This window comes from Cucurbita maxima, unplaced genomic scaffold, assembly GCF_002738345.1.
Source record: "Cucurbita maxima cultivar Rimu unplaced genomic scaffold, Cmax_1.0 Cma_Scf00030, whole genome shotgun sequence".
NCBI lineage: Eukaryota > Viridiplantae > Streptophyta > Magnoliopsida > Cucurbitales > Cucurbitaceae > Cucurbita > Cucurbita maxima.
In genome coordinates, this window is record NW_019272046.1 from 499,872 (window position 1) to 522,701 (window position 22,830).

The window sequence follows — 22,830 nt, forward strand, 5'->3', positions numbered from 1 at the left end:
TTAAACAAAATTACCAATGACTAATTCGATCTTAATTATTAAATTAGAAGATAAAAAGTTACGTCGAACTATAATCCTAAATTTAACTTTGATTCGAGATCTAACATGTTCGAAACTATAATAATTGTTGTTGAGCTTTTGTATTTGAAAAGATGGTAACTTTCTACCTCTTTAAGCATATAGTAAAGCATATGAAGAATCCCATATATTCCTACTTTGAAAACGCAACAAAAAAACAGCTTATCTTTGTCCCTTCAAAGTGGGGTATTGATTCCATTTTGGACAACTATATCTTCCACTTCACTTTGACACCTTATGACATGATTCTCTACTCTTTTAACACCTCTAAACCTCTCAATCTAAATCAACCCTTAACAAGATTTGTTGAACATCGTACCGAATGAGCTCACCCGATAAGGAGGACTACAAGCTGAAGGACACGAAACTGCAGCTCGGCGAGCGATGGCCGCACGGCGGTATACGTGGTGGAGGCGGGTGGATCACAAGCGAGAGAGCGACGAGCACGTACGATCTTGTGGAGCAAATGTTTTACCTTTACGTTCGTGTGGTGAAGGCAAAGGACCTACCGCTGGACCCGGTGACAGGGAGCTGTGATCCATATGTGGAAGTGAAGCTGGGGAATTACAAGGGAAGGACTCAGCATTTTGAGAAGAAAACAAACCCTGAATGGAACAACCAAGTTTTTGCTTTCTCTAAAGAGAAGATTCAATCCACTGTTCTTGAGGTTTTTGTTAGGGATAAAGAGATGGTGCCGAGAGATCAATATGTTGGGAAGGTGGTGTTTGATCTGAATGAAGTGCCCACCAGAGTCCCACCGGATAGCCCTTTGGCGCCGCAGTGGTACAAGTTGGAAGATAGACAAGGCGTCACCAAGGTGATGTTATATTACAACTCAAACATAAATATGAGATTATTTTGTCTTTGAGAAAAGTTCTAAGTTGTTTTCTTTGGCTACTAATAAATTTTGTATGATTTATTGGAAGGAGTTTCAAATTTAGTTTTGATCCTACAAAATTAGGTTTCCACGTCCTTATAAGAAATAATTCGTTTCCATTTTTAAGGGATGTGAGATCTCACAATCCACTCTCCTTGGGAGGCCAGCGTCCTTGCTGACACACTGTTCGGTGTCTAGCTCTAATATCATTTGTAATGATTCAAGTCTACCACTAGTAAATATTGTTCTATTTAGGTTTTCCCCTTTGAGTTTTTCCTTTTAGGTTTTCCCTCAAGGTTTTAAAACGCATCTTCTAGGGAGAGTTTCCACACTCTTATAAACAATATTTCGTTTCTCTCACCAACTGATGTGAGATCTCACAATCCACCCCCTTTCGGGGCTCAGCTAGTCGAGCCTCGATTAAGGGGAGGCTCTTCTAGGGCTCCATAGACCTCAAAGGAGGCTCTATAGTGTACTTTGTTCGAGAGGAGGATTGTTGAGATTTTGGGAGAGGAATCTCACCTCGGCTAAGTAAGGGGTTGATCATGAGTTTATAGGTAAGGAATACATCTCAATTGATATGAGGCATTTTGGGGAAACCAAAAGCAAAGACATGAGAGCTCATGCTTAAAGTGGACAATATCACAATGGTGATTTCCCGCATTTATTTGGTTAATATGCTTTATTTTGAGATAAAATGCAAAGGTCAAAGATATTTTTATTAATTTAGCCATAAAATTGATCTCGCAGGTGAGAGGGGAGATCATGCTTGCAGTTTGGATGGGAACACAGGCCGACGAAGCCTTCCCAGATGCATGGCACTCCGACGCGGCCTTCGTTCATGGAGAGGGCATCTATAGCATAAGGTCAAAAGTCTATGTATCTCCAAAGCTATGGTACCTAAGAGTGAACGTAATAGAAGCACAAGACGTCGAGCCACAAGATAGGAGCCAACCACCACAAGCCTTCGTAAAAATTCACGTAGGAAATCAAGTGCTCAAAACAAAGCTATGCCCAACAAAAACCACAAACCCACTTTGGAATGAAGATCTAATCTTTGTAGTAGCTGAGCCATTCGAAGAACAACTTGTTTTAACCGTGGAAAACAAAGTGTCATCAGCAAAAGATGAAGTCATGGGACGACTCATAACACAACTCAATGGCTTTGAGAGACGTTTGGATCATAGAATTGTTCATTCACGTTGGTTCAATCTTGAAAAGTTTGGATTTGGTGCATTAGAGGGTGACAAAAGGCATGAATTGAAGTTTTCTAGTAGGATTCATTTGAGGGTTTGTCTTGAAGGAGCTTATCATGTCATGGATGAATCTACAATGTATATTAGCGATGTGAGGTCAACAGCTAGGCAGCTTTGGAAGCAGCCAATTGGGATCCTTGAAGTTGGGATTTTGAGTGCTCAAGGGCTTCAACCAATGAAGAAAAATGATGGCAAAGGGAGCACGGATGCTTATTGTGTGGCCAAATATGGTCAGAAATGGGTTAGAACAAGAACTATAACTGAGAGCTTCAATCCCAAATGGAATGAACAATACACTTGGGAGGTTTATGATCCTTGCACTGTTATTACCATTGGGGTTTTCGACAATTGCCATTTGGGTGGTAACGATAAGAACGACTCGAGAATTGGAAAGGTATGTATATCGCTAATATAACAAAAAGCTTATCGATTTCGATATTATCTCTGAGTTATTATAAAAAATAGTTATTGACTTGAATAAGTTTAAGAAAATTGTTAGTGATCTTTAACTTAAGGAGAAAGTTTAGAAAACTGATCGTACTTTCTCTACTATAAATACTCAAGAGATGTATGCTCTTAACAACAACAAACAGGATTGAAAAATGAAGGGTTTATCCAACCATCTTTAAATTGTTTGTTCGTATTGTTTAACAGGTACGTATAAGACTTTCAACACTCGAAATGGATCGAATCTACACCAACTCATATCCGCTTCTCGTGTTACAACCATCTGGGTTGAAGAAGATGGGAGAGCTCCAACTAGCTGTGAGATTTACATGTCTTTCCCTAGCACACATAATCTATCTCTATGGCCATCCCCTCTTACCTAAAATGCACTATCTCCACCCCTTCACCGTCAACCAAGTCGATAGCTTACGATTCCAAGCGATGATCATAGTAGCGGCGAGACTCGGTCGAGCCGAACCATCTTTAAGAAAAGAAGTTGTAGAATACATGTTAGATGTCGATTCCCATATGTGGAGTATGAGAAGAAGCAAAGCAAACTTCTTTCGAATTGTTTCGCTCTTCTCGGGCGTCATTACCATGAACAAATGGCTTGGAGAAGTTTGCCAATGGAAGAATCCGATAACATCGATTCTCGTTCACATCCTCTACTTCATCCTTATATGTTTCCCCGAACTCATCCTCCCAACAACTTTCCTCTACATGTTCCTCATCGGCGTCTGGAACTTTCGGTATCGACCAAGACATCCACCGCACATGGATATCAAGCTCTCTTGGGCCGAGGCAGTTCATGCAGACGAGCTCGACGAGGAGTTTGATACTTTTCCGACGTCGAAAACGCAAGATGTGGCACGAATGAGGTACGATAGGCTAAGAAGTGTTGCGGGACGGATTCAAACCGTTATAGGAGACATTGCGACTCAAGGGGAAAGGTTTATGGCGCTGCTTAGTTGGAGGGATCCAAGAGCTACGAGCCTTTATGTTTTGTTTTGCCTTGTTGCGGCCATTGCATTGTATATTACGCCGTTTAAGATTGTGGGTTTGGTTGCGGGGATTTATTGGCTTAGACATCCTAAGTTTAGGAGTAAGATGCCATCGGTGCCTAGCAATTTCTTTAGAAGGCTTCCTTCTCGAGCTGATAGCATGATTTGATGGATCATCTTGGAACCTCCCCATTTTTAAAACCTAATTCTTGAGAGAGATGTATAATTTTACCCTATCGTTCTTCGATTTCTCATGATTTCTTTCGATTTTCTCTCACTAATCTCATGTCCTTGATATAATGAATTGCCCATGTTTGATAGTTTCTTGATGTACGAAATTTTCATAGAAAAATACACTTACGACAATCTACTGATACACTTAAGATTTGATACAATGATATACCCAAGTTAAATTTGAGCTTTCTTTGTAGTCTTCATGATCTTTTGAAATTGAACGACTTCCTATACATGATTGAGAAAATAATTTCTTTAAGAGTTTGGACATATCGTCTATCTATTGAATATATCCTTGAATTATTCTGGGTAGATAATAATTATCTACCCAAATTTACTGACTTTGAACTTTCTTTGCTTTCTTTTGAGTACTAGGATTATAATTTAAAGAAATGTCATGGATGTTCTCATATTCAAACTTTGGTTCGACCAAAACTTCTAAAGTGACATGTTCAAAAGTAAACAGTTCTTGAACAAACCTTAGATGAGGAACAACAACATATTTGTAGGTCAAAAAACGTGCGAAAGTGTAACCGTGGATGACTCCTTGATTTGAATATCAACTTACCCATTTTGGGGAACAAGTTCTTATGGGTATGAAATCATCTCCAAGAGAAGAGGAGAATATTCCTCAACCATTATTGGAACGGACTAACAACCTATAATTTAAAAAATAAAAGATTTGAGATTTCTTACAAGTCAGTCATCAATCTCACAATTTGAACTAGTTCACCCACTTTTAATAGCTTTAACACCCTATTTTGAACTTAGTTCATTTGTGCATACTCATAATTGGATTTGTGCATACTCATTTCTAACTTACTAAAATGTCCTCAGAAAAACTTAAATTATATTTTTTATGAGTTATTCGATAAATTTTACGAACGGTTTTTCGGACATACGGTAAAGTTTCTTTCTAGAATTCTTAAGAAGATTCAACAATTTGAAGATAAAAGGAAAAGTTTAGATGAACAGTGTCTTATCCGGGTGTTATAAACAATAAAATAACCCAATTATATTCTTCATCTTGAACTAAATCAAACCTATGCCTACGCATTCATTTGATTTGAAGAGTTTGAAACAAATTCACAAGCAAGAAAAAAGTGACCCATAAAACTTCTCCTTTAATGGTAAGTATGTCCGGATAGAATGGGGAAAAGACAAATAAACAAGCTAATAAGTGTCCGAAAAACATGCTCTTACTTGGGAGGCAAGATGGTACTTTCATACTATCATCATATCAATTGTGTACCGTGTTTACGGATTGGGTTGGGTCCGGTCCAACTAGGACATTTTTTATAGCTAACTCAATCAGTTATAAAATTTTCGTACAATTTTGAATCATTTTGTAACCGCCGAACCCCACAACTAACGAATATTGTCCGCTTCATCCCGTTACATATTGCCATCAGCATCACGGTTTTAAAATGCATCTACTATAGAGACGATTTAGCCCTACTCCGACCAACGCCTCGTATCGTCCAGTGGCTGACTCTAACACCATTTCTAACAGCCCAAGCCCACCGTTAACAAATATTGTCCGCTTTGACCCATTACATATCACCGTCAGCCAGATGCATTTTAAAGCCGTGAGGCTGATGATACACAACGAACCAAAGCAGACAATATCTATTAGCGATGAGTTTAGACTATTACAAATAATATCAGAGCCAGACACCGTTGTGTCGCGAGGACGCTGAGCTCCAAGGGGATGAATTGTGAGATCCCAAATTGTTTGGAGAAGAGAACAAAACATTTCTAATAATGGTAGAGAAACCTCTCCCTAGCATACCATCTGTGGAATCATTCAAGCTATTATAAATCCATGACTATCCCACTTCATAATTCATTCCTACCATCAACAATGGTTCGTCTAAGCCTCAAATCTCCACTTCTATCCACCTTCTCCCTCCTCTTCTTCTTCATCTTCTTCACCATTTCATTTGCAGAACTCTGCAACCCAAACGACAAGAAAGCTCTCCTAAACATCAAGAAAGCATTTAACAACGCGTACTACTTCGCCTCATGGAAGGCCGAAGAAGATTGCTGTACTTGGTACAGCGTCCAATGTGATGAGAACTCCCACCGCATCATCTCCCTCACTTTGGCCGTCGACAAACAAATCTCCGGCCAAATCCCGCCGCACGTCGGCGAACTCCCATTCCTCCAATACCTCACCTTCCACAAGCTCCCAAATCTCGTCGGCCCCATCCAACCCGCCATTGCCAAACTCCACAACCTCAAACACCTGGACATAAGCTGGACCAAAATCTCCGGCACCATCCCGGACTTCCTCAGCTCCCTCTCCAACCTCTCCTACATTAGCCTCTCATTCAGCAATCTCTCCGGCGCCATCCCGAGCTCCCTCTCCAAGCTCCCAAATCTCTCCTATCTCCAATTGGACCGGAGCAAACTGACAGGACAAATCCCAGATTCTTTCGGGGACTTTAAGGCTGAAAATTTCAACCTTTATCTTTCCCACAACAAACTTTCCGGCAAAATCCCACCTTCCCTCTCCAAAGTGGACTTCAGCGCCATTGATTTGTCAAGGAACAAGCTTGAAGGCGACGCCTACATGATATTTGGAGCACAAAAGAAGGCTTGGAATGTTGATTTGTCGAGGAATTTGTTGGCGTTTGACATGTCCAAGGTTGTCTTCTCAACGAACTTATTTATGTTGGATGTTAACCATAATAAGATCTTTGGGGGTTTGCCGCCTCAGATGTCGAAACTTAGTCTCACTTCTTTGAATGTGAGTTACAATAGGCTTTGTGGTCAGATTCCGAAGGGTAAAAAGTTGAAGAGATTTGGTGTTGATTCGTATTTTCATAATAAGTGTTTGTGTGGTAAACCACTTGAGAGCTGTAAGTGATGATCTATTTCTCATTGTCGCGTGGAATTTCAAGTTTCTATTAATAAAAGTGTTGTGTAAGCTTTTTATTAAGTGTTTCATGCTCTAACTTCAAATGGGTCGTTTTCGCTAATCGTTTCCTAGACGAGCTCTTATAATATCTCATGATTAAGTTAATCGGGTCTCCTTCGGTAGTGATATCTCATCTGATAACACTAGTCACTCGGGTTTCTGAATAGGGTCCTAGTGAACTCTATAAGCTTTAGTGTGATGGTTAACTTTAGGCAAGTGTAATTTGCCCCGGATTCGAAATCCAAATTTGGCAACTCATGACCCTAGCAATCCTTTTCATCTCCTACGAAATATCTACACTACTTGGTGGTCTTAATCTATTTGTTAGCCATTAACACTGCTACAACTGATGTAGATCTTGTAACCATGATATCTAGAGGCTCTACCTTTGTTTGTGCATGTTCACAAATAATCTATAGATAATTGTAAATATGGAACCTAATCTCATCAATATACTTAAATCAAGCTAAAAAAATAGGTTCTTTTTCATATAATGTCGGGGTCCATCCTTTCTTCTATTAGTGCTAAAGTAGGCCATAACTCGACCCTATTGGTGTAGTCCTTATCTAATGTTCATTGGCCTACTATAAGAGTTTTATAGCCTTTAACTTTGTGAACATGTTTGTCCAATCTTGATGACAGCTCAAAGCGTAGTCATATATTTCTAATAATCACATGTTGCTACTAGGTTTGGATTTCTCCTCTGTGACTCATAAGTGACTCATAAGTGGCATCATGTGCCTATCGCACACTTGAATGTCCATAAACTTAAACTTAGTCTTCGAAGATTCCAACCCATAATCTTTACCGCCATGATCTACAAATCTTATCGCTCAAAGTCGATGAAACTTATTCCAATATGTACATGCTACTCTAATTTAAACTTGCTACATTGGGATGAAAGTGATGGAACATTTAGCAAAAAAATTAATAAATAAAGTGAGTATTTTAAAGCAAAATATTTGTATATATTGAAAGTAGTGCTGATAAAGCAGACAATGATTTTGACTGCTCTTGCAGCTTTGTGAGACAGCCGTACATCATCCAGCCTTGCATTATTTTTATGCCAAAAGTTAAAAAGAAAAAAAGAAAAAACAAGAAATAATTCAAGAAGTCGTTCAAGAAATTATTTTTATTCAAGAATTTTCTTTTCAAAATTTATTTGATTGGTTTAAACATATATTTTAGACCGAAAGACGGCAGGTTCAATCTATCATCTTTGCACGTATTGAACCAGATATAAATAAATATACGATTAAAAATAGTACATTCATGTTCCGTTTGAAATGAATATTGATTGATGTAACGTCTCATGCCGAAGATTAGAATCAGAATTTGGAATTCGAATTCGACACCTAATGACCTTAACATTCCCTTGTATCCCCTGCAACATGGTCACTTTATTTACTTCTCGCTTCTCTTCTAAGAGCGAAGACTATCCCCACAAACCAATATGAGTCTTTTGAGCATATTTTGTCCTCGTTCACATGCATGCCAAGAAAATTCTTAGGAGATTACCCAACATAAAATTGCTTCATGTAAGGCATAATTAACCATGAAGTTCCTATGATTGAGCTAGCGAAAAGAAAGGTGCATCTTAATTGATATAGGTAACAACTTTCATTTCCTTTATGTCTTTCTTAGTTATCCTATCATCAAGACACTCTCAAACATATGTGGTCTTGATTCATTCATGTACTCCAAATTTATGAGCCTGTGACACAAGTTGGGGCATTAATGTGATGGTTCAAGAGCCATTCTTGCTCGATCGAATCCAAGTGGGCCGATCTCTTGCAAGCACATTTAAAGCAAGGAGATAAGTTGTGGGGGATTTGGGAGGAGGCCCATGATTTCATTGCTGCTAAAGAGGAGGGCATGGCTTGAGCCAGCTTCATAGACCCCCTTCTTTGTACTTGAAGGATAACCGATAGTTGCCCCTTTTTTTTTTTTTTTTTTTACGTGACACCCAAGTAAAAGAGAGGTACATAAATGACCTAAGACTACATTCGAATAAGATGGATCATGAAGATAGGATAGCTAATAAAAATTTACTAGAATTGAAAGTCACTACCTATATCAATAAGGTGCACATTTTAAGAATTTTCCTGAAACGCATGTGACTGAATTAGATGATGTAGAAGAATGTCAAGTCCATCCAGTTCTAAATTTGGATTTCAAATCTTGATGTGGATCCTGCGCAAGGAACATTACAAATGGTATCATAGTAGTAGCTCTCCTAGTAAGATATAGTTGGAAGACAAACTAAGGTGGAAGCTCGAATGAAAGCGGTCTTGAGGATAGCATGACTAAGAAATGTTCAAAAGAAATGAAAGTTACTACCTTTACTACCTATACCAACAATGTGCAGCTTCTTTTTTTAGTGGTTCAATCATAGTGTGATATCCCACATGGGTCAGGGAGGAGAATGAAACACCCTTTATAAAGGTGTAGAAACCTTTCCCTAGCAGACACGTTTTAAAAACCTTCAAAGGAAGCCCAAATGAGGAAGCCCAAATGAGGAAGCCCAAAGGAGAAAGCCCAAAGAGAACCATATCTACTAGCGGTGGGTCTGAGCCACTACACATAGGAACTCCATAGTTAAGTGTAGTTTATATTGAACACTTCAAGTATGTACAATAAGGAATATAGAGAGTGCAAAAAGTACATTTTCAAAGCACTGAGTAGTGGAGTATATATATGGTTCATCATCTACCATATATAACTTTACCAAATATGATTTTTTATATCAATTTAACTGATGTAGCTTTACCATGTATAACCATTGAGTAAGCTATAAATAAGCAGTATGCTCTATAACCTAACCATTAAGGTTTTGCACCACCTCCATTTTCTACCTGAGAATTTCATTCTCAAATGACCATCAACATCTTCATTTGATTTTCAAGTTCAGCTGGCAAACACATCTGATTTATGTTTCAGGAGATAAAGTCACACCTTCCTACTGAAATAATCGATGAAGATGACATAGAACTTTGATCTACCAAGTGATGGAACTAGAGATGGTCCCCAAATGTCTGTATAGACCATTTCCAATCACACTTTCTTTAGTTCTTTAATAGCCTTTGTGAAGCTAACTCGTTTATGTTTACTCATAACGCAGCTCTCAGAACTCATATCAACCGATTTCAAACCTTCTAAAACTTCTTCCACAACCAACTTCTTCATTCCTTTGATGCTCATATGTCCAAGTATGTTAGGCTAGAATTTGAAGCACTCTCAACAACAACAACCATCTTTATACACCAAGGTTCCATATTTTGTGCCACGTGCTACCACCATAGCACCTCCTATCGTTATTCATTAAGTTTCATTTCATTCCATTTATGACAATCCCGACTAATTTAGCTTCTTGTCTCTAGAGGAGCCGTATGAGACGGAAGCTCCACGTACGGTTTGGATCAATCTTTCTAGAGAAATCTTTGAAATGGCTTTATCTCCCCATGTTCTTTTCCTTTCCATTTTTGCTCCACTCTTAACTCTTCCACCTCTCAAGTCTTTTTCTCAACTCTTTCTTTCCTTTCTTCGATACACACCTCACCGACCTTTAATTTTCCTCCACCACTTCCCAAATCTCTTCGTTTCTTCTTTCATCATTACATCCCCAACTTCTCTTTTCATCATTATTTATAACATTAAAAAAAAAAAAAAAAAAACACGTGCTCTTATTTTGGAGGGCAAAAAGGTAATTTTTCAAATACCATTATATCAAAGGTAATGTTTCTAAAAAAGAAAAGAAAATAGGCATTACATAAAACGTGCTCTTACTTTGGAGGGGCAAAATGGTAACTTCCATACACCCATTTCATAATTGATATCCATTGTCGGTCAAACTTAGTTATATATAAATCCATAACTCTCCCACTTCATAATTCAACAATTACATCTGAAGCCCTTATCATCAACCATGCTTGTTCTCACCCTCAAATCTCCTCTTCCTCTCCTCTTCTTCTTCATCTTCTTCACCATTTCATTTGCAGAACTCTGCAACCCAAACGACAAGAAAGCTCTCCTAAACATCAAGAAAGCATTTAACAACGCGTACTACTTCGCCTCATGGAAGCCCGAAGAAGATTGTTGTACTTGGTATAGCGTCGAATGTGATGAGAATTCCCACCGGATTATCTCCCTCGACATCTCCACCGACAATGAAATCTCTGGCCAAATCCCGCCGTATGTCGGCGACCTCCCATTCCTCCAATCCCTCATGTTACACAAGCTCCCAAATCTCGTCGGCCCCATCCAACCCGCCATCGCCAAGCTCCACAACCTCAAACACCTCGACATCAGCTGGACCAATATCTCCGGCACCATCCCGGACTTCCTCAGCTCCCTCTCCAAGCTCACATACATTCGCCTCTCCTTCAGCAATCTCTCCGGAGCCATCCCGAGCTCCCTCTCCAAGCTCCCAAATCTTGAGTTTCTTCAATTGGACCGTAGCAAACTGACAGGACTAATCCCATATTCTTTCGGGGACTTTAAGGCTAAAGGTTTCTACCTTTATCTTTCCCACAACAAACTTTCCGGCAAAATCCCACCTTCCCTCTCTAGAGTGGACTTCGAATCCGTCGATTTGTCAAGAAACAAGCTTGAAGGCGATGCCTCCATGATATTCGGCGCACACAGGTGAGAATATTTACTAAAACTACTGCACCTAGATGATGGAGAAATTCTCTATTTATAATCATCAAATAAATGGACACATTAACTATAATAAACAGAAATATCATATCGAGATAGTTGCCTATAATTAAACGTCAAATATAATAGATATATGATAAACTATAATTCATGACTAAATATCTTTAACAACAGGAACACATGGAAAGTTGATTTGTCAAGGAATTTGTTGGAGTTTGACATGTCAAAGGTTGTGTTTTCAAGGAGCTTGTTTATGTTGGATCTTAACCATAATAAGATCTTTGGGGGTTTGCCGCCGCAGATGACGAAGCTCAGTAATCTTAACTCGTTCAATGTGAGTTACAATAGGCTTTGTGGTCAGATTCCAAAGGGTGGAGAGTTGCAGAGATTTGATGTTTATTCGTATTTTCATAATAAGTGTTTGTGTGGTGCACCACTTGAGAGCTGCAAGTGATGATCCACTTCTCATTATGCAGTGGAAATTTCAAGTTTCTATTAATAAAAGTGTTGTGTAAGGTTTCTATTAAGTATTTAATGTACTGATTGGTATACAAATTCTAGCTCTTCCTAAAGTTGGAGAATATTAAAGATGTTTCATTATGGTCAAAACGTGTAAGTTGCTAACACATACGACAAATGCACAATTTGATAAGGCAATTGAAATCCATGTTGGGAGATGAGACCTGCATCGGCTAATTAAGGGGTTAATTATGGGTTTATAGTAGGAATACATTTCCATTGGTACGAGGCCTTTCGAGAAAACCAAAAGCAAAGCCAATAGAGCTTATGCTCAAAGTGGACAATATCATACCATTGTGAAGATTCGTGATTCCTAACATGGTATCAGAGTCTTGCTCTTAACTTAATTGTGTCAATAGAATCTTGAAATGTCCAGCAAAGAGTTGTGAGCCTCGAAGGGATAGTCTAAAGTAACTCAAGTGTCAAACAAATGATGTACTTTATTCGAGGGTTCTAAAGAAGAAATCAAGCCTCGATTAAGGGGAGGCTGCTCGAGGGCTCCATAGACCTCAAGGGAAGCTGCCTCGAAGGTGTAGTCAAAGGTGACTCAGGTGTCAAACAAAGGGTATAACTTTGTTCGAGGGCTCCAAGGAAGGAGTCGAATCTTGATTAAGGGAGGCTATTCGAGAGCTCTAGAGAAGAAGACCTCAAGGGAGGCTCTATAGTGTACTTTGTTCGAGGGAAAGATTTTAGGTAAAGGCCTCAAGGTGGTTCATGATTCCTAACATTTTTAACATGCTTTAGACTCTCCCCAAGATTCAGACTAGCATATTGTTGTAACATCGGATGCCCAGACTCAGATATGACCACATTATTTACTTTTCTTGAAATACTTCTAAAAGTGAAAACATCCCTATAGACTTACAACGGGTTCCTTTAGCCTGCTTTGTCCTCACTTACAACTTTTTTAGGAAGTCATCCAATATAAAACTATTTCCAGCTAAAAATCCTTAACATTGGAGTTCTTATGACTAAGCATTTGTTGACCTTTCAAATCATTCATATACCTCTCCATGATTCTCACTCATTTTTGGCTCAACGTCTTCGTCTCAAATAGATGCACGAAGAAGTTGCAAGTCATGGAAGTCTATATTGAGAGTTAGCAGCGAGGAAATAGTCGGTCTAGTCCAATCGAACCAGTTTGATCTGCTTAACTTCGATGTTCAATCTAATTTTGATGGTACTCATAGAGCCTATTTGAGGAGTTTTAGAAGAACTCAGACCAATCAGTGCAAACAATCATACAAAATTTCTGTAGCAACAAGGAAAACATGAAACCTAGCTTTGAATGGTTCTAGTAATAAAACCACTTATTTGACCTCTAATCCAAACAAAGGAATCATTAACTCCTAAAACAAATTTTTTCCCAAACCTACGATTACCCATAGGGTTTCTAACTCAAGCTTGCCTTTGGATCTTATAAGCTATGAATAATCTGAAACGAGACCGATAAATTTGAAGATCCCATTCGAAACACAATAACATCACGAATTCTAGTTTGAAAACGAACTAACCTCACACTGGAATGTCCTTTGGGATCATGGGTGTCGGCGTTTGCGTGCGCGGGGGCTATATAGGCATCGATCAGCGGTAGTCGGTGTCTACACATGAACGACAGAGAGAGATGTAAAGGAGATGCCGGATGGGCATCACTTGGTCAGTGAGTCTCGTCATCAGTGTCGGCGGTGGCATCGTCTTGGATTGTCGCCAAGGAAGTGAAGAAATTGGAGGGCTTTCACGAAGGAGTATGCAAAGATTCAAAAAAAATTTATAACCCAATTCATTTGGATTTAAATAACCCATAATTTTATGGATTAGATGGGTTACTCCTTCCAATAATTTTAATGTTCCTCCTAAAATCAACGCTAAATTCATCGAGTTGTTCCAAAGAATCAAAGAGTTGTTTCAAAGAATCAAAATATTTCATTATTAATGAAATTTCTTGTCGACTCTTTGCTAGATACTTATTTGGATAAGGGTTTTCAAAAAGGACTTTCTTTCAAAGTTTGAAAACTTCAGTCAGTCATAAATTTTCATACCCTTATAAGAAATGTTTTGTTACTTCTAGATATCATTTTTTTTTCTTCATTCTCCTTTTCATTCCTTAGCTCAATAATGTAAAAAGAAACAAATTTTCGAGCGAGCGTTTTATTAAAAATATACATCTAAATTAGTTGAAGTATGATAAAATTATAAAATTAATAGAGATAAAAAAGAGGAACTTTCATTTCTTAAATGGCACAACTCTTTGACTGTTCTAGTGAAAGAGCAATTGAAATAATTGACATTAACCAGCCAAGAGCTCTACATACAAAAAGATTAGTCATTTATCTCACAGCTACGCCTCTAAAATCAAAGTAACACCACCCAGATCTCTTCACTGCGATTTGATTCGATCGAGACTCTCCGAAACCAATCGCATTCGAGGACGAAGCTCGGGATCAAGCTCTGTGCAATTCAGCGCAATGTGAAATGTCGAAACCACTTGTTTCTTGGCATAAATCTCCGGCACGAGTGCCGGGTCTATAATCTCGGTCAAGGGGCGCTCTTCTTGAAACGCCTTCCTCACGAAACATTCCAACCCCTTCCCCCCATCGGTCTCCGAGCCTGCATTAGGCAATCGACCGCTCAAAAGCTCAAGGAGGACAATACCAAATGAATAAACGTCGCATTTCTGAGTGTACTTCCCTCCAAACTCACGAACCTCTGGCGCTAAGTACATTGCTGAGGGAGTTGTCATGCTTGGCCCCATGATTGAGGTGGTGATCATATTCTGGCTTGAGCTTAACTTTTTGGATGCTCCTTGGCTGAGACGAGTGAGTCCGAAACCTGAAACGTAAGGCTCAAGATCATCGTCGAGAAGAATCTTCGTCGATTTTATGTTTCCATGTACGTACTTCCGAGCACCGAATTCATGAATATATGCCAAACCCCTTGCAGCTCCTTGGGCAATTTTTAACCTTGCAGACCATGGCAGAGGTGACAAAGAACTGGAGGGGCCTCCTGCAAATCCATAAAACGAATAAAATAAGCTATGCCAACATATTTACAGTAGATTAACTCATTGATTCTTAGTAACCCAGATGCCCAAAACAGTATCACAAGAAATGAAAACAGAGCAGCATAAAGTGATTGTGATAGTATCGTATGAGATCTCACGTTAGTTGGAAAGTGAAACAAAGCATTCTTTTTCCATATAAGGGTGTGGAGACTCCTCCCTAACAAATGCGTTTTAAAATTATGTGAGACCGACGGCAATACGTAACGGGCTAAAGCGGATAATATGTACTAGAGGTGGGCTTGAGCTGTTACAACGGTACCAAAGGCAGACACCAGACAATGTGTCAGCGAGGACCCTAGCCCTCAAGGAGGTGGATTATGAGATTCCACGTCGGTTGGAGAAGGGTACTAAACATTCTTTATAAGAGAGTGGAAACCTCTCCCTAGCAAATGCGTTTTAAATCCGTGAGACTGACGGCGATATATAACGAGTCAAAGCGGACAATATCTCCTAGTGGTGGATTTGGGCTGTTAGAAATGGTATTAGAGTCAGACACCAGGCGATGTGCAAGCGAGGATGCTGGTCCGAAAGGGTGAATCGTGAGATCCCACATCGGTTGGAGAGGGAAACGAAGCATTATTTATAAGAATGTGGAAACATCTTCCTAACAAATACGTTTTAAAACTGTGAGAGTGAAAACAATAACGTAACCCGTCAAAGTAAACAATATCCTTTAATGATGGATTTAGACGTTCGAGCCTGTCCTATTAATTTAGGAGTGCTACATATGAGATTTGGCAGAGAGAAAGAAAGAGGACCATAGAAAATTAAGGGCAGCTGCAGTGCATGCCTCAAGAGTAGTGGGGGAGATAGACAATTCCAAGAAAAGACAAAGAATGATGGGGTCTTAAATATTGGGAATGGTGCCACTGTGTGTGGGGGAGCAAAGATGCCCCAACTTTCAATTTCTAACTTAATTCACAACCAACCAAACTAAATAATTGAAGATGCCAAAAGATGTCCCAAAAATCAAACCGTTTTGTAATACCCATCCTCAACGTTCCAAATTTGAACTCGATACTTAATGGCTTTGCTATTTTCTTACTTCTCGAGTAAAATGGTTAGGTTACTTTTAATTTTTTTAAGAATGAATACTATTTCCATAAATTGGAACAGTGTTCTATTAACATATTTTGTTCTCACGATTAATAAATATTATTTGTTTTGGCCTATTACGTATCGCCGTCATCCTCACGGTTTTAAAATGCATCTACAAGAGACGAGTTTCTATACCCATATAAGAAGTGTTTCGTTCCCTTTTCCAACCAATGTGGGATCTCACAATCCCAAAAATCAAGCCACCCCCTTAGCCTAATAATCCCTACGACGTAATCATATTACTTACTCTTGACTTTTTAAGAGTGAAAACTATCTCCAGAAACCAACATGAATCCTTCTAACATATATTATCCTGACTTACATAAATCCTATAAAAATTTCCAAGAGATCACCTAACATAGAATTGTTCCAAGCAGAGCACGCTTAAGTATAGAATTCCTATGATTGAACCACGAAAGGTGCATCCTTGGTGATATAAGTAGTTACTTTCAATTCTTTTATGTTTTTTTTAGTCATCTTATCCTTGGGATCACTCTCATCCAAATGTAATCTTGATTCATTCATGCACTTTTCATTTACTCGGGTGTCGCAAGTTCTTCAAATATAAATATAATAGGGTTGGAATATTGTCATCAAAGCTATCCATCGTAAACTGTAAATAACTTACGGAACAAGTTCAAGCTATGACGGTTACCTACCTAAATCTTAATATCCTATCAATTTTCTGGACAATTAAATGTAGTTGAGTCGGTTGGTCGTGTCGTGAGATTAGTTGAGATATGTGCAAATGGGTGAGGTAATCACGATTTACTCCATCTATAAAGTAAAAAAGGGTTAAAATTTAGAATTAGTTACCATGTAAGGCAGAGTGCAAGCTTCCATTGTTGATGAAATCAGTGACCACCAATTTCTCATCAATTGCATAGTAATGAGCTATCAACCGTAGGATGTTGGGATGGTGGACCCTACTAATGGACTCCATCTCATACTCAAAATCCTTGAACGTCAACGTGGCATCACCATCGTTAAGTCTCCTTACAGCTACAATACTCGCGGCCGCACCAGATCCCCGCCCAGCCACTACCTTATACACTATCCCACTCCTACTCTTCCCCACCACGTACGCCGATGCCCTCAACAAATCCTCTAATTCCAAATTCATCCCTTCATCGATCACTACGAATTTACCGTCTTGCCCTTCCAAATCCCCCTCACTGTTCCCCTCCGGACTCCCCTTTCCCGATTTGCCCACATCTCGCTTCCTCACTTCCGCCTTCCTCCGGAACAACCACACCGTCAGCGACACAACCCCCATCACCGCGAATATTGATGACACCACCGCCACCGTCGCAGCGGCGCCACTCCCCCTTGTAGCTCTCCCTCCGCCGTATCCTTGAAAATTACCGTTCAACGACTTGGGATTCTGCGGATTCTCAGGGATAACATTCGGGTTCTGAGCTTCCGGACATAGCGTCTGTAACGGAAACCCACAAAGACTTGGGTTGCCGGAGAAAGCCGTCGGGCCTTGATTCAACAGCGAACCCACCTGCGGAATCTTTCCGGTGAGGTTATTGTGACGAACATCGAGATTCACAATCAGCGGGAGGTTCCCAAACGACGGCGGAACCTCGCCGGAGAATCGATTGTAGGACAAATTGAGAGTCCCGACAAGTTCCGTCAACTCCGTCAGCCGCTTCGGGAGAGACCCATTGAGGGAATTAGAGGACAAATCGAGATGCCGGAGATTCCGGAGTTCGCCGATTTGATCCGAAACCGGACCGGAGAGGGAGTTGTGAGAGAGGTCGAGGAAGACGAGATTGGTGGCGTTGTAGAGATGAACCGGAATCGGTTTAGAGAAATTGTTGAAAGCGAGGCTGAGGCGCTGGAGGGAATCGAGGAGGCCAAGCTCGGAAGGGATGTAGCCGGTGAGGCCTTTGTTGGTAAGAGAGAGGTGAGTGACTCTGTCGCGGGTGCAGAGGATTCCAGGCCAGTGGCATGGGGTGGAGTCGGAGTCGGACCAGGACGCGAGGACGTGAGATGGGTCGGTTTCAATGGCGGCCTTGAGGGCGAGAAGGGAGAGGCCATCGGAGTTGAGAGAGGAGGAGAAGGAAATGAGGAAGGAGAAGAAGGTGAGGAAGGAGGAAAATGGGGAGGAGGAGGAGGAGGGCATTTTGGGGATTTCGGATTGGTGGTTAAATTAGGGGTTTGGAATCCGCCATTGTTGAGGAGGTTGGAGTTGCAGAGAGTTAGTGAGAGGAGGAAGAAGGAAGGTGAGATTTTGAAATTTTGATGCCTTGTGCTGTATAACCCACTAATCCCAATAAAGTGGGAAGGGAAGGGATGAGTTTTTATTTTTATTATTATTTACTATTTATTTATTTCTTATTATTATTAAAATATCATCTTCAAAAAATTAGATGACTCAAAATTCCGATCTATTTTAAAATGGTAAGGTTTGCAGCTATATATAACGGGTTAAAATGAACCACATACATTAGTGGTGAATTTGGGTTAAAACGAACAACATATATTAGAAGTTCTTGTCGTCGGAGAATCAAGTTATGTCTAATCAACACATGTTGAGGATGGTTGGAGTCTCGCATCAACTAATTAAGAAGATCATGGTTATATAATCAAGAGACATTATCATAAGGGACATCATCCCCTCATGGTTATATAAGCAAGGGACATCATCCCCTAGCCATTATCGTTTTCACCCCAGTACACGCACTAATAGTCGATCTAACTCTAGTTTAGATCGATTACGAGTATTTTAGACGGAATTGATTATGTATATGTTTACGAGATAATATAACCTAAAAATATTTATAAAGAGTCAAGTTCGAGCAATCATGAGATACGTTATATATTATTGTATTTCTTGACTCTAAAATAATAAATAAGAAAGTAAACTAAAGCCCACAGTAAGGGGCTTGCGACCTTCCCATTATTAGCACAATGCTCTATAGAGCTAATAGGTCAATTGTTAAATGGAAGTGTCATATATTTTCACACTTAATTTCGTTTTTTTATAGATTTGAAAAAGAACAAGCATTTATTAGTACAATGCTCTAACCAATTGAGCTAATAGGCCCAAATAGGCCAATTGTTAAATGGAAGTGTTATATATTTTTACACTTAATTTAGTTTTTTTTATAGATTTGAAAAGGAACCCGTATATTATGGCCCATGTAGGTCTCATAAGACATAAGACCTTCGTGTTATTAGTATGACGTATTGATATAATAGGCAAAATGTTTGTTTGTTTATGATGAAGTATAATGATTTGTACCAAAAATTAAACGAGTTAGGTTCAATCTAGTTTTAAATTGTATAGTACAAAAAAAATAAAAATGATTACAAAATGGTAAGTTATATCAAAAACTTGCTATGTTGGGATGTTAATACTAAAAGATGAAATTTGAGAGGCAAACATTTGATTTGTAATATTTTATAAATATATCTTTGTAATATCCTATGCCCAGGATTCAAAATTTGAATTTGATATGATACCCCTCGTCGTTCTCCTATATAACATGGTTATGTTACTTATTTCTTGCTTCAAAGAGTAAAAACTATCCTCACATATCAACATGAGCATGTTTTGTCTTCACTCATATGTTTCTTAGGAAAATTCCTAGGAAGTCACCTATAACAACTTAAGTTCACTGCTAGTAGATATTATCCACTTTGGCCCGCTACGTATCATCGTCAGCCTCACGGTTTTAAAACATGTCTGCTATAGAGAAGTTTCCACATTCTTATAAGGAATGTTTTGTTCCCCCCTTCAACCGATGTGAGATCTCACAATACGTAACGAGCTGAAGCAGACAATATCTACTAGTGGTGGACCTGTGCTGTTACAAATGATATCAGAACTAGTCACCAGACTATGCGAGACACTGGTCGGTGTAGGTCTAGGCCCTCTCCATAGTATATGATTTTTAAAACCATGAGGCTAACGATGATATGTAACGGGGCAAAGCGAACAATACCTACTAACGGTAGGCTTGGCTTGTTATATCACTTAACATAGGAAGATGCACATTGTTGGTATAGATAGTAACTTTCATCATATTTTCAGGATCGCTCTCTTTTAAAGGTGATCTCGGTTCATTTATATATCCGTCGTTGACAGAGTTAAGTGTTTTGACAGAAAAAGTGAGAGTATGGAGTTGAAAGAAAAGACGAGTGACGAGAGATATTAACAAGACTTGGGTATTTCTTGGCCAAAGGGATGGAAGAAGTGAAGGTTTTAGGGTTAAAATTCAAAAGTTGTATTCTTTTGACGAAGGTGTCGGGCAGTAGAGGCAAAGAAAGAGGTTGAAGTTGATGTGTGCCAAAAGGGAAGCTGACCAAAGTTCTTATGAAAAAGCAATTTTGAGCACTTTTCTGTCATTCTTCTTTTCTTTTACTTTTTCCCTTTTGTCAGATTCGCCACATGCTTCGCTAAAGAAACAACCCAAGTCCCATGCTCTTGCAAAAGAGTGGAGGAAAAAGAGTGGACTTAGGAGTTTGAATTCGAAACCGAAACGTTTCAACAGGTTTGAACTTTAGGTCTTTACTGATTGCATTTGATCTTTACCAACTAAGTGCGCCAACGAGGAGGCTGAGCCCCGAAAAGGGGTGGACCCGAGGCGGTGTGTCAGTAAAGATGCTAGGTCTCGAAGGGGAAATGGATTAGGGGGTCTCACATCAATTGGAGAAGGGAACATGTGATGCTAGCAAAGACGCTGGGCTCAAAGGAGGTGAATTGTGAGATTCCATATCGATTGAAGAGGAGAAGAAACATTTTTTATAAAGGTGTGAAAACCTCTCCCTAGCATATCGCGTTTCAAAAACCTTGAGAGAAACTCCAAAGATGACGATATCTACTAGTGGTGGGCTTGAGCCGTTACAATTATATTGTAATATATAATTCTCCTGTGATATTGCAGTATACTAATGAGTACCTAACACTAGGCTACAAGTACAAGGGAGAGTTCGTTTTTGAGGATGCTATATTAGCATTCGGGTTTGCAGAGAACTCCACACACCAAAAGGACCCTTCAGACATACAAGAAATATAACACATGGATCAAACTAATAAGCACATGAAAAGAGGACAGGAAGAAATCTCACCTTCAATACCAAGAAGATCACAAAAATGCTATCCATTGGCATGAAGAACAATATAAAATTACCCAAAACCAAAAACAAAAATTTGTGAAGGTGGCTATCCAAGAAGAGAAAAGATGAAATGAAAGTTACTTAAGGAATCAATATTTATATACACCCCAAGGAAATTAGTCCAAACCTTATCTAGCCGTTACGTCTGAATTATTTTCTTTCTACATAGGGTTTTCGAGAGTACTGATTTCTTACCAGATATGAGCAAAATCCTTGCGGTCTGACTGATTTACTTCATTTTTCTTTCGCATATTTAAGGTACTACAAACTTTGTGACAACTCAAGCCAAGCCTACCTCCAACCGATATTATCTTCTTTGAACTTTCCCTTTTAAACTTCTCCTCAAGGTTTTTAAAATACATCGGCTAGGGAGAGGTTTCCACACCTTATAAAGAATGCTTCGTTCTCCGCTCCAACCGATGTAGGATCTCACAATCCACCCCTCGGGGCCAACGTCCTCGCTGGCACACCACCCAGTGTCTAGCTTTGATACCATTTGTAACAATTCAAGTCCACCGCTAGCAGATATTGTTTTCTTTGGGCTTTCCCTCAAGGTTTTAAAACGTATCTGCTAGGGGAGGTTTCCACACACTTATAAGGAATGTTTCGTTCTCCTCTCCAACCGAGGTGGGATCTCACACCCAATAACTAATACTCACACTTCCCAACAACAACCATTGCCTACTAACCGTTTTTCCCTTGCCCTTCAAACTTCTTGCCATATCTTCTACCTCCTACTGCATGTCCTATGAGTAGGACACATCAAACCGCAAGAGTTGGAACTTCTCCTTGAAAGGGTGGTGGGGAAACAAGTAAAGAGGAGGCTGGTGAGTGATCGCCTATGTAAAAGGCAACAGAACAAAGATACGATAGATAGATTCAACTTTACTAAAAAGTGGGCAGGATTTAGGATATAGCATTTATTGAGGGCAGGCACCAGTTAGGACTCGGTCGTTACTCCTTCATGAGCACGAGTTCAGATGAAGATCAATACTTTTAGTATTTTCCCTTCCAAATTACTCTGAAAAAGAAGAGGTTCTCCCCGGTTATGCAGTTAGCTAACAGATTTAGCAGAGGAAACCCCAGTTAGAAGAAGAATTCAAACTCTTTGGACACAAAAGGTTGCAATTAAAACCCAGGTTCCAATCTCCAAGTACATTAGAGTAGCATCTAAAGTTAGAACACCAGCAAACACAAAAAGCCCAGGAAAAGAACAGAAAAGAGCTCCTCACCAACACATAAGTCCTCTCAAAATCTAACCAAGTCCATGAAACCTACCCTGCAGGAACTCAGTAGTCCTCTCAAAATCTAGAAAGACTGGATGGAGACCTAGGGTCAAGGATCACTAATTGAGCCTTCAAAAAGAAAGGAAGAGCACACATACAAAAGTTTAAATAATACTATATATCAACAAAATGTAGATTCATACTATAAAATCAATGGAAGGGTGTCTGAAGACGCTTCGCTCGTTATCCATGCCACACTCCAAATTCATCAAAAAAAAAAAAAAAAAAAAAAAAAAAAAAAAAAAAAAAAAAAAAAAAAAA

The 22,830-nt window shown here is 39.4% G+C and overlaps 4 protein-coding genes across 5 annotated transcripts; 3 read left to right on the top strand and 1 right to left on the bottom strand.

The window, feature by feature from the left end:
• Positions 1-202: 202 nt before the first annotated feature.
• LOC111465936 (FT-interacting protein 1) lies at positions 203-3,911 on the top strand. Its single transcript, XM_023110414.1, has 4 exons — positions 203-895; positions 1,706-2,605; positions 2,866-3,830; positions 3,893-3,911. Exons 1-3 carry the CDS (start codon positions 401-403, stop codon positions 3,826-3,828), a joined length of 2,358 nt encoding a protein of 785 aa, XP_022966182.1. The 5' UTR covers positions 203-400; the 3' UTR covers positions 3,829-3,830; positions 3,893-3,911.
• Positions 3,912-5,747: 1,836 nt separating this feature from the next.
• Positions 5,748-6,837, top strand: LOC111466048 (polygalacturonase inhibitor-like). Its single transcript, XM_023110618.1, has one exon. It carries the CDS (start codon positions 5,758-5,760, stop codon positions 6,763-6,765), a length of 1,008 nt encoding a protein of 335 aa, XP_022966386.1. The 5' UTR covers positions 5,748-5,757; the 3' UTR covers positions 6,766-6,837.
• Positions 6,838-10,579: 3,742 nt separating this feature from the next.
• On the top strand, positions 10,580-12,002 carry LOC111466050 (polygalacturonase inhibitor-like). Its single transcript, XM_023110619.1, has 2 exons — positions 10,580-11,460; positions 11,650-12,002. Exons 1-2 carry the CDS (start codon positions 10,742-10,744, stop codon positions 11,927-11,929), a joined length of 999 nt encoding a protein of 332 aa, XP_022966387.1. The 5' UTR covers positions 10,580-10,741; the 3' UTR covers positions 11,930-12,002.
• Positions 12,003-14,202: 2,200 nt separating this feature from the next.
• LOC111465954 (receptor protein kinase-like protein ZAR1) lies at positions 14,203-18,439 on the bottom strand. Of its 2 annotated transcripts, XM_023110454.1 has the most exons (3): positions 16,970-18,438; positions 14,327-14,997; positions 14,203-14,277 (listed from the first exon to the last, which is right to left on the bottom strand). In XM_023110454.1, the coding sequence occupies exons 1-2, from the start codon at positions 18,282-18,284 to the stop codon at positions 14,372-14,374; spliced, it is 1,941 nt and encodes a 646-aa protein (XP_022966222.1). In that variant the 5' UTR covers positions 18,285-18,438; the 3' UTR covers positions 14,203-14,277; positions 14,327-14,371. The 2 variants fall into 2 exon arrangements, with proteins under 2 accessions (XP_022966222.1, XP_022966219.1); XM_023110451.1 differs by lacking the exon at positions 14,203-14,277 and having other exon boundaries at positions 14,284-14,999; positions 16,969-18,439.
• Positions 18,440-22,830: the final 4,391 nt, after the last annotated feature.